Source organism: Azolla caroliniana, unplaced genomic scaffold, assembly GCF_043228905.1.
Source record: "Azolla caroliniana isolate FFs.n. ecotype wild unplaced genomic scaffold, voAzoCaro1.0.p SCAF_13, whole genome shotgun sequence".
NCBI classification, from domain to species: domain Eukaryota; kingdom Viridiplantae; phylum Streptophyta; class Polypodiopsida; order Salviniales; family Salviniaceae; genus Azolla; species Azolla caroliniana.
In genome coordinates this window covers 19,348,088-19,360,364 of record NW_028230448.1, presented here as the reverse complement: position 1 = coordinate 19,360,364, position 12,277 = coordinate 19,348,088, and the positions used below count along the sequence as shown (strand labels likewise).

Below are 12,277 nucleotides of genomic sequence, written 5' to 3'. Positions count from 1 at the left end.
GTACTTAACCCTTAATAGATGGTATTCCTGTGTGTAATTTTAAACTCTGAAGACTTTGTCTATAGGTCAGTGTGCTAAATTAACCCCACAAGTTTGTAGATCTTTCACAGTTCTCAAATATATTGATTTATTTGCCTAATTGATCAATCTTTTAGTTGGCAAAGCACATCAAAAAACACTTCCCTCAAATAACCATTGCAAGAGTGCAATCTTTTAAATTGACAAAGTATGTTACGTGCATAACCATAATTGATCATGAGATAGGTTTTCCGTAGTTCTTCCTAATTTTATGATGAGTACATGTGGGTTAATTTTGAAAGGAACGAGGGTACGAATTGTAATATTCAATTACCTAGGGTTTTTGCCTATATAAGGAGTCTAGCTACTTTCTTTTGGGGGAGGCTTGACTTACGTTAAGACTATGACAATGTGGCTATAGCTCTTGTTTTCTAAGCACATTGTCGTAAGGATTTTCGGCTATGGTGAGAAAACTGAGTGGGACGAATAAAATGGAGCTGTGCAACATTGCACATGCACTTAATAAATTTGTAAATAGGAATAAGAAAAACAATGTATAAGGGAAGGGTAAAATGTAAGGTGCTAAAGTTCACTACGAAGTTCGTGAAGTACAAATGTGATGTGCACTTAGGTACACATGCACATGTAGACTAAGGGGAGTGCATGGGAGTAAGGGTGTAATAAGTAGAGGGCATGGTGGTGTGTGAAAATGAGGGAGACGGAGTTAAGGCCCCATCAATCTCTCCTCCTAAGATCAAGGCAAATATCCTTCTTTGAAAAGAGTGGAATATTTGGCCTTTCCTTTTGTAATAAGCTCACCCTTTTTCCACTATAAAAAGGGGTGAGGAGGCACCATTGAGGGGGTCACCATTTTGTCGTTTTAAGGTAGACCGTTAGGGTTTTAGTTATTCTTCTCCCCATTTCGTTTTAGGGTTTTGTTTCTTCTTCTTCTTCTTCTTCTTCCTATCCGGTTAGGGTTTCTTTTAGTTGTGCTTAAGTCTGGCCTATATGGCCGCGGTTGTAAATCATATCGTGGCTTCCATGCCTTATAATGTAATTTGTTCGATGAATCTTGTCTCAGTCTAGTTCTTGTCGTGTTAATCCTTCACACGTCATTGCTCCCTGTTCGTGATCGAAAGCCCATAAGAGATAAACTCTCATTCCCCCTTTTACTCCCTAGTCCGAGTCCCCCGTGGTCCCGCCCATTCTGACACTCACGCGCGGATTTCCGCGACAATGTACGTTCCTCACAGAACCCAAGGTACAAATCACATCAACCCTTGATATTATGGGACATCGAGGAGGTTCGGGTCCATCTCACATGTTGCTAGGGGATGGTTGGGTGGTTTAGCACCCCTCTTTCCTTTCTTTGGTCTATAATTCTTTATGTTTTGCGTAATTAATTAGTTAGACTCTAATAGGGAGTGGGGGTTACCTCAAGTTACTTCACACTACAAGCATCTTGTTGTATCATGACATTCCTCATCATACCAAATTGGGTGCATTGCCCGTTGTGGTAAAGGCATTTGTGGTTGCTTTACGCTTTGACTATGACAATCCTCGTGTAACTTCATAGGGGTGCGAGAGGATCCAAATCTAGCATTCCATTATATACTCCACAACAATTGTCTCCCAAGTAAATTGGTATTATCCAGCCCACTCTCCTTCTTATCACATAAATCCCTTGTGCATCTATCATTCACATCAAAGCATAGATATGCATGATCTTCTGCCCAGACAATAGGTCTACTAGATATAGTAATTCTGTTATTTCAGGTATAAGAGATGGAGATCCAGTCAGGTTATTGACTGTGCTTGCACCTTCTTTTGGGTTCCAACATGTCAAAGCATCTGATCTGAGCCATTGTGAAAATCCATTATATATCACTAATCCATTTGCACTTCCCAAGGCTAGAAAATGTTTGCCGTTTTCTGTTACTGCACTCATATCTTGAGCTGTGTATCTTCGGCATACACTGTTTAATGAAAGGAACCAAATTATATGCTAACAGATATGAAGAGATTCTTGATCAGAAAAAGCTTCTTACATTCCTTGAAGAAGGCTTAGCTGAATATAATGCTCAAACAAGGTCACCTTTGTCATTGGTTCTGTTCTCTTATGCGGCACAACACATTCTACGTATCAGCCGAATCATCAGACAACCATTTGGAAATGCATTACTAGTGGGTGTTGGAGGTGTTGGTCGACAGTCTTTAACAAAACTGGCTACCTTCATGGCTGGATACAACGTGTTTCAGATACAAATAACAAAGATATACGGTCTTTCTGAATGGCAGGAAGACCTCAAGGTATGATATTCTTCAGACAACATTTCATGCATATTAATCTGATGGAAAGCCTAATCACAGCTAGTTTCATATATGGGACAAAAAAGGCTTCAATGAAAAATATTCTCACTTCTGAACTCAAAAAGTTTATATGACTGGCCTGAATACAAATATGAAGAAGATCAAATATTAAACAAAGCCTTCCACATTTTATATGGATTCGATGTCTTAGCTAATTGACTTCTATGCTTGAAAAATATTTATTTTTGAAATAGTTTGTGCTCAAGAAATCTGGAGCAGAAGGCAACCCAACAGTCTTTATATTCAGTGACACTCAACTGAAACAAGAAAAATTCCTTGAAGATATCAACAACATTCTTAACACAGGCGAGGTAAGCTACTAAACTGCACTCGGACACCCAGTGGTCTGGTTTCCCAATTTTCTCATTGTAAATGACGGCTCTTGAACATTTTGCCTGTAGGTTCCAAATTTATTTGCAAAAGATGAGATCGTAACATTGCAAGACATGGTAAGAGCAAAGGCCAAGAAGGCAGGCAAAGACAGCAATGCAGCAGAGATATACATGTATTTTGTTGATCAATGCCGAAAGAACTTACACATGGTTATCTGTATGAGTCCATTTGGGTCTGCGTTCCGGACAAGGCTTCGCATGTTTCCCTCACTTGTTAACTGCTGCACCATTGATTGGTTTACGGAGTGGCCTGAGGATGCTCTATATTCAGTTGGAAACAAGTTTCTTTCTTCTGTAAGAATCTCTGCAAATTTTTTGTTTTCTTGTAAAACATTGGAACCACAATTGTTGTACAATATGCTACTATAAAATGCTAGTAAAACTCACCATTTCCTTTGCTTCTGTGAGAATTACACTCTCGAATGAGAATGTTAACGTTTCAATTTGGGACATTGATCTGTCGTTATGTGTTCCATAACATATCTCTACTTGGCGCAACTGTAGCATCATCTATGCAATGAGCCTACACCTGAGTTATAATCCATCAGACCTCCTATTAAACTCCAGTATGTATTCTCATTACCAAGAGAGTAAACTACCCCCACCTTATCTCGAAAGTTATGCAACTTCCCTCACATCAGCAGGTGATTCCCATGCTCATTTAATAAACAGAATCTCATCTACCTGTTTATATGGAGAGGCACGTCTCTTCTTTCTAACACATCAATCAGGAGACCTATTGATGGTTCCCAAATACAGAGTATTTCATGGGAAATAAATGTAATGTAGTACAAACTTCTTGAAAGAAGACGGGTTCTATTTCTGTAAGAAAGAAAGAAAGATATATGAACATATCTTAAGAGACCAAAATGGCCTGTAAGACCAAACAAGAGATTACATTTTATGTGTCTTCTCGTCTTTGAGAATAAACCAAAATAATTGCTACTAAAAAAAAATAGATAAGATAAAAATTGACCAAGGAATCTTATTATTGGTACATGTAAGATGCCAAGGTCAGATATATTGTAATTTTTTCTTCAAAAGATCTCTAGCATAGGTCAATCCAGAATGGAGACATTTCTGAAGCAAGGGAAGCACCTGCGTCGGTGGGAGATAATGGCCTTTATCTGTTGATGACGAGAGTGGTGAGATCGTGGTCTATAAGGCCAGGGTCTACATTGATATTCTAAAATGCAATTACCCAACCTATTGCAAACCCATTTGTGTAGCTTATGTACATTCAATTGTGTTGCCATTATGAAAACTAGTAACACAATTGAAGCACGTGAGTTTTCCTCTAAACATTGATCTCCCTTTGGACTTGTCTCAGTTTTGAGAACCCCTCTGCGTATTCATCTTATGCAACCCCTATTTTAGGGTTAAAAAACATGTGCTTAAATCTCAGTAACTATATTGTTCATTTCTTAAATAAAAGTTCTTTTGAGGTCGACTCCAAGCAACAAGAAGTCTACTCTATTGCAGATTCCAATGGAGGATACGGATATACTCCCAGCCATAAGGGACATGTGTATGCTATTCCACCAATGTGCAAGGAACCTTACAATTACCTTTTATGAAGAGCAACAACGGCACTTTTATGTCACGCCAACGTCATACTTGGAGCTTCTAAGCACTTACAAGAACCTTCTTGGCCAAAAAAGGTTGGAGATTGAAACACTCAGAAAGAGATATGCAGTTGGCTTAGAGAAGCTTTTTGATGCTGAGGGACAAGTCAATGTAATGAAAAAGGAGCTTGAAGCTCTTCAGCCTGTTCTGATAAAGACAGCAGAAGAAACAGATACTCTTTTAAAAACAATAGCAAGGGATAGGAAAGAGGCTGAGAAGACACGTGGGATTGTTGAGGAGGAAGAAGCTATAGCAAATGTCAAAGCAAAAGAAGCAGCATTTATAAAGGAAGATTGTGAATCTGAGCTTGCTGTGGTACGTTGTCATAATCAAAATAATATGCCTAACTATACCTAGTGAATTTTTTAAGAGTTTTAAAAGTTTCTGGCAGTATGAACAAATTGAACCTCTTGTATTTGGCATAAAATAAAAACCTCAATTGGATGAACTAGTCTGCTTAATGAGCTTATTAAGCAAGACATGAACAATTATCTGAGTTTCATTGCATATTCAGAACCATTGCAATTCCTGTACATTTACCTGCTGTGTAGTTATCCTGAGCTCTATGGTGCAGACTCTCAATTCCAACTGATGTGAAGAGGTCTCTTAACCAATCATACAATGAATCATATAGGAGGGACAAATAATAAATGTATTAGATACCATGGGTAAAAGTACAAATAATCTTTACACTGCTCAGCGACCTAGCTTAGGCATAATTCTTTAGCATTTCACATGGATGTAAATTCTGATATCATAGGCACATTGGCATTTGGAAGTTAAGAATCGTCAGTGCTTAGCTGTATTTAGTTATAGTTATTTTGGTTTGTTCTCCAGGATGAGGCAACATTTTAAGATGTAATCTCTTAAAAAGAAGGTTAATATATATTTCTTCTTTTCTATGATGAACTAGTGCTTATAATGAGCAATACTTCATTTCATTGCATTTCTATATAAGGTACATTTGACACGGACTTCAAGAGAGTCTGACATTTGGCCTATGTCTAGGCTTAGCTAGCCCTTTCAAGAGACTATCTAAATCTGCCAATATTTAAAGAGGCAGTGGTCTTTAAACTCTGGCTTGGTGGGCCACAGTTTCCATATCCTATACTGAGGAGATGCAGCCTTATACCTACATATCTCTATCTCCAATTGATGTGGTGAGGTGTGTATCTGTCCAATGGTGCATCTCAACTCATGAGACAGATGCATATTAACGGTCAGTGATGTGGAGAAGATGGCCTCCACAAAAAGCCCTCTTTTTACCTAAGTCCTGCAGATTTGATCCATGTCCCTTGATTCTCTAGCTGAATGAGATCTTGCCTGATGACTTTTCTTATCTCTGAGGGAATCAGTGTGAGAAATGGTGCAGCCAAGGAGTGCTGAAAGCCAACACTGTATCACCCTCATTCACCAACTGTCTAGACGATTAAAGTGGTAACCTGGCATATCTATGTGAGGATATGTAGTATGAAGAAAGTACATAGACCGAACTAAAGACTACTAGAATAATTGGTGGTGCAGCCTTCTCCGATCCGATAATCTCCTCAGCAAAATATGTTTTAGCCTGAATCATTCTAGAGATAATGGATAGAAAAGGTCTCTCGATCAATCTCCACTCATGAAAATCTGCCTCCAGATTTGCAATGATGGTTGAAACTAGGTTCCCAAATCTGCACACCATAAAGAATTGCAGTGGAATGATTGGGCTATTATCTTCTGTCATTAAATCTTCTTTAAGTTTTTTACTGAAGTTTCTTGGGTTTTTCTACGTTGGTTAGCCAAAGTCTGGTGTTTGAGAAAGAGGCTTCATTGTTTTTTTTTCAGTGGCTATGTATTGCATTAGAGGGCATGATGCCATTCAAAAGCAGTGTGACAGTAGGAAATGGAGGCTGCCATTTGCAATTAATGATATAACTTATTTTTCTGCAGGCAATGCCAATGTTGGAGGCTGCCCTCTCAGCACTAGATACTCTTACAAAATCAGATATCACAGAAGTTAAAGCTATGAAAAATCCACCAGCTCCAGTAAAGCTGGTTATGGAGGCATGTTGTATTATGAAAGGGGTACGTAAATGTATTGCTGATCATAGAGGAAAATAAATGTTTATTCTACTTCGGGCTAACAGAAGTTTATTTTATACTTCAGGTAAAATCTAGGAGAATTCCTGACCCAAATAACCCAGGTAAAAAATTTGATGATTATTGGGGACCTGCCCAACAAATGTTGACAGACACCAATTTTCTCCAGTCGTTAAAAGACTATGATAAAGACCACATCCCCTCAGACATCATTGAGAAAGTGCGTCCGTACCTTGGGAAAGATAATTTTGTTCCAGAAGTTGTAAAGAAGGCATCCAAAGCAGCTTTTGGACTCTGTTGCTGGATTCGTGCTATGGAAAGCTATGATAAAGTTGCTCAGGTTTAGATATTTGCGATTGCCATAAATGAAGCAAATTCAGACTGTTCCGCTCTTTAAATATACATTGTGCATTGCAGGTAGTTGCACCAAAAAAAGCTAAACTAGAGGCAGCAACGTCTGAATTTGAGGCTCTCCAGGCAGCACTATCAAAAAAGAAAGAGATGCTAAAGGAAGTTGAAGATAAACTACAAAAACTACAGGAGGAACTAGATACTATGGAACAAAAGAAATCTGCACTTGAGCAAGACGTCCAGAATTGTCAAAAGGCACGGGATTGTAACATTCACTTCAAACATGCATCTACTTAATTCTGATTTATAAAATCAATATCATAAAATTTCGTACTATCTCCTTCACGGGCCACTCTGGCCTTCTCTCTGACTGGTGTCTAGGTCATTTTTCTTGGTAGTACACTCCATAAAACTAGTGTATAACTCATGTATCTTCTCAGTTTCCTGATGAAGATACTGAATATATAGCAGCTGCATAAATTGCTTTTATCCTATTCTCAGATCTGGGGCACATGGCAATCCTCATGGTTTTTGTACAATTAATACAAAGCAATGTTTCAAAGAGAAAAGACGCTTCACATTGTGCACAATTCACCAAGAATTGAGCATCAGAAAAATATGACATGAGTGGAAAGGAGGATGAAAGTAGATTACAAAATATATAGTTAATGAAAATGTTACTCAATTCATTCAGTATGGCATATGATACATAAGATCATTCATCACGAGGCATATTCCAACATAGAAGCCTCATTGAGATTGTGCTGTAGCATCTCATTAAAAAACATCTTAAGCATTGATTAGCACTTTCTGTTGAATAGAATGTGCAATGCATGCTGTAATAGCTAGGAAGCTGACATTTTTTGATTCTGGATATAATTTCATTCAATGATAATACGGTTGTGCTTTCTTTATTCCTCTGTTGGTCATGAAGGATTAGTCTCCAGGCCATGCAACTATTCTGTCTCACACTTAATCAGACCATTCCTACCACATAGAAGATGTGTGTGCTTCACCTGATAAGCTGTATATGACAAAGTACTCTCGTAATTTCTATGTACTCTAGTACATAATATATTAGAGTACATAGAAATTACGAGAGTACGTAGTAATATATATGTATGAATACTTTTTTAGTTAGTTAGCACATACAACAAAATATACTTTCTCTCCGAATTTAGTCAATGAAAACACACATATTGAAATCTGACGAGTTTTGCAATGTGCAAAATCTCTGGTTTACTATCTAACAGTGAGGTCTATCACACATGCAGAAACTCAACAGAGCTGAAAAATTAATTGGGGGACTTGGAGGAGAAAAAGTGAGATGGACTAATGTTGGGGAAGAGCTTGGCAAGGTGTATCGTAACTTGATAGGAGATGTTCTTCTGTCCTCTGGTTATATTGCATATCTGGGTCCTGTTACTTTACCTTATCGTGAGAAGGTCATGAATGAGTGGATACAAGTATGTAAAGCCAAGAACATACCATGCTCAAATAACTTCAAGCTAGCTACAGTACTTGGAAATCCAGTGGCAATACGAGACTGGGTAATAGATGGACTACCAAATGATTCGTTCTCTATTGACAATGGTATTATAATAAGTGCTGCTAGACGGTGGCCTCTTCTTATTGATCCACAGGGTCAAGCAAACAAATGGATTAAGGTATATTTCCATATAATTGTGGTTACATGATTATTGTCATAAACATGAGTGTTAATAGGTTTAAATAGCATAGACATCTTGCATCTCTTATGAAAACCTTTTTCATTACCTCAGATGAAAGAAAAAGCAAAAAATCTGCAAGTTATGAAGCTGTCTGATGCAGATTTTGTTAGAAAGCTAGAAAACTGCATTACTTTTGGATATCCTTTGTTGCTAGAGAATGTTGGAGAAGAGCTTGATCCAACATTGGAGCCAGTGTTATTAAAGTCTGTTTTCAAGCAAGCTGGGTCTCTTCAAATTCGATTAGGTGATTCCACCTTAGAGTACAGTGAGAATTTTCGGTTCTACATCACAACAAAATTGAGGAACCCTCATTACATGCCAGAGGTAAACAGTTATGTCTCATTTAAATATTAATATATGTTCTGGAGAAATACACCAAGTTTTATCTTAAAAGCTCTTCCAAATTATCCATCCTCTTAAGAGTCCTTTTAACTTGAGTTCAACTTATACCTCTTCATGTTTAAAGGAAGATATTATTAAGTCTTTTAACATGGCAAGTTCAGAATCTGTTGATGTACTATGGTCAGCATGCAAGACAAATGAACTACTGCTGCAGCTCAACAAGGCAATTGCTTTTTACAGGGAATCTTAGATTTGCATATGGGTTCCGAAACCTCGGCAAGAGATGTTCATGGTGTGCAAGAAACTGTTACATCTGATCGAAATACAGATACATCCTCTAGGATGGATGGTGGAAGCCTCTAGTGTCTGATACCCACTCCACTATAATAAAACTTTTAGGCCTCTTTAAGCAATCAATGAATAAAAACGTGTTCAATCATAGATACATGGAGCATACGGAGCATTATCAATACATCTTATCCACTTTTAATGCTTTCTATTTCTATTTCTATCCACTGATCAATTGATCCAAGAACTATACTAGAGTTTCTTTTCCTCAAAATATCTAAACTGCTTTTTTTCTCAACTAAAAGAAACGAAACTTTTTTGGGATATTTTAAAAGTTTCCAAATTCAAAACGTTTCTCCATTACTTTCAGATTGCAGTCAAAGTTGCACTGTTGAATTTTATGATTACACCTGAGGGGCTTCAGGACCAAATACTTGGAATGGCAGTAAAAAATGAGCGTCCAGATTTAGAAGAGGAGAAAACTCAATTAGTTCTCCAGAGTGCTGAAAATCAGAGGCAGCTTAGTGACATAGAGGATCGCATTATTAAGGTAATTTCAATCATGCTTTTACTTGTTTCATCAAAATTTCACTTGATTATGTGTGGGTTCATAGATAATGTATAAAAAATGTTACTAAAAAATGTACGATATTTCCAGGTATTATCAAGCTCTGAGGGGAACATTCTGGAGAATGAAACTGCCATTAACATAATATCTAGCTCCAAGGCTTTGTCCATTGATATTGCAGAAAAGCAAAAGGTTGCGGAGAAAACTGAAGCGAAAATTGATGAAGCCCGGCAAGGATATTTACCTGTTGCTACACATGTTGCTTCACTCTTTTTTACAATATCCACCCTTTGTTCAATTGACCCTATGTACCAGTACTCTCTTTCTTGGTGAGTCAAGAAATTCTTATATTTATTTAGTTTGCACCCCTAAAAACATATGGTAAGTTGATTTTTGGACAACGTCTACAATGGGTTTACCCATCATATGTTGAGCACAAGATCAGATGTTACAATCAGTGTGTCCTTATCTGTACAACCAAAAAAACGGAAGCATTTCCTTGTTTACGTATTTGATGACGTAGGTTGAACACATGCATAGAGGTTCATCTCTGGGAAGGAGGAAGAGGGAGGCAAGAATGGAAAAGAGAAAATGAGAGAATGAAATGAAATCCTTAGTATGCAGCTGTCTCTTTAGTTTCTTTGTTAGACATATAGTTGATTTCTGACTTTTGTACTTGATGTAGTAATTAATACTATTACCTGTTACAAAAAAATGACGTTATATTTATGACTTCAAAAGGCCAAAGGAAACGTATATTAACATCTCAAAAAGGATACCAAACAAGAGATTGCGTCTGAAAATGAATGTAAGTAAAGTAGTAAAATTGCCCAGAACACCAGTTAATGTTATGAGATTAGATTGACTAAACTTTAACCTGATAAATATCTTTAAGATGGGCTGAGGAATTAGAATCTCTGTTTATGAATGATGTGTAAACATGTGGAGTAGCTTCCACATCTTTTATTACAGGCAGAGATAATGTGGACCTGAGGCTTTGACAGCACATTTTAAAAACTCAAAACTGCTTTTGTTTCTTCTCTGTCTTTAGGTAGAGCTTAGATTTGGAAAATACCTAGATAACTCTGGTTGCAAGATTTACTGCACATAGTTTTCTTTATGGGTACTACTTAGACTAAATTGTAATTGAAAAATGAGATCAAAGTCCTTGAATTAGTGATTATGAATAATTTCCTGATATGATTCCGAAGAATGTTCTCTTTGCAGGTATCTTAATCTCTTCCAGTCTTCAATCAGAAGTTCTGAAAAGGCAGATGTCTTATTGCAAAGAATTGAAATACTCAATGATTACTTCACTTACTCCCTTTTCTGCAATATATCAAGGAGTTTATTTATAAAGGACAAGTTACTCCTCTCTTTTTTGATATGTGTTAATGTCTTATCAAGACAAGGGAAGGTATCTGAAGAGGAGCTTCGGTTTCTCATAGCTGGTGCAGTGACTCTTGAGAGAGAAAAATCCAAACCTCCAGCCCCATGGCTATCTGAAAAGCTCTGGACTGAAATGGTCCAATTGTCGAAAATGGAGGCATATCATGTGAGTAGATATATCAGTGAGTAACTGGAACACCTAAAATAGTTGATGCATTGCTTGTGTACACAGAAAGATCAATTTAAAAGTAGATGAGTACCATAAATCAGGCTGATAGATTCAATGCAGAATCAACAGATTTATATTTAGGATTATATACTGTGAAATTACTAATTATATCGTTACCTGCCTAAAAGAATTCATTCCTGTCATGGAGTCTGAGAGAGCGCCATATCCAGAATTGGTGCAAATACGAAGATGGCATAAAGACAAATGAATGTATAGAATAGAGATGCATCTATAACATATGCATCATAAATGAAAATTTGTATTTCTACGAAGAGCTGGAAACTGAATGTGCACATTGTTCATGCATTTCGTATTTTTACTAAGAGAGGAAATTGCTGAATGGATTATAAATGCAAGTCTTCATGTTTGTTAAAAGCTGAATGATCAAATGGCAGGGATTCAGCAAGGCTGTTGCTGCAAATCCAAGCAAATGGAAGCATATTTATGACAGTTCTCAACCATTCAAGGAAGCCATGCCGGATGATTGGGGTTCCAGGTTGACAAGTTTTCAGAAGCTTCTCATCATTCGCACAATACGGCCAGATATACTAGTAATGTGTGTGAATAGCTTTGTCCATGAAATTATGGGACAGCGTTATATTGAACCACCAACTTTTGACTTGTCAAAAGTTTATTATGACTCTACTCCGACAACCCCCTTGGTTTTTATACTTTCTCCTGGATCAGATCCTATGGCAGCACTCTTAAAATTTGCTGAAGGCTTAAAACAGCAGGTAAAGTTGCATACCTAATTACATACCATATTGTACAAGACATTTACAAATATATACTCAATGAATATGATGGCCTCTGTAAATTGTGTTCTAGTATAATCGAAAAGATTCTTAAATATGCAATAGAGAATTTATGGCACTCAAAAATTTACAAATAA

The 12,277-nt window shown here is 37.2% G+C and overlaps 1 protein-coding gene across 1 annotated transcript in view; it reads left to right on the top strand.

Moving 5' to 3' along the window:
* LOC147856550 (uncharacterized) overlaps positions 1-12,277 on the top strand; it is a 44,581-nt gene that overhangs the window by 28,489 nt on the left and 3,815 nt on the right. Inside the window, exons 22-34 of the mRNA XM_087329084.1 lie at positions 2,031-2,328; positions 2,583-2,699; positions 2,790-3,074; positions 4,263-4,721; positions 6,339-6,473; positions 6,556-6,828; positions 6,906-7,094; positions 8,114-8,506; positions 8,621-8,893; positions 9,570-9,749; positions 9,858-10,096; positions 10,995-11,322; positions 11,781-12,119. Of these exons, the coding sequence (XP_087185210.1) occupies positions 2,031-2,328; positions 2,583-2,699; positions 2,790-3,074; positions 4,263-4,721; positions 6,339-6,473; positions 6,556-6,828; positions 6,906-7,094; positions 8,114-8,506; positions 8,621-8,893; positions 9,570-9,749; positions 9,858-10,096; positions 10,995-11,322; positions 11,781-12,119 (3,508 nt within the window). The remainder of the gene's footprint in view (positions 1-2,030; positions 2,329-2,582; positions 2,700-2,789; positions 3,075-4,262; positions 4,722-6,338; positions 6,474-6,555; positions 6,829-6,905; positions 7,095-8,113; positions 8,507-8,620; positions 8,894-9,569; positions 9,750-9,857; positions 10,097-10,994; positions 11,323-11,780; positions 12,120-12,277) is intronic.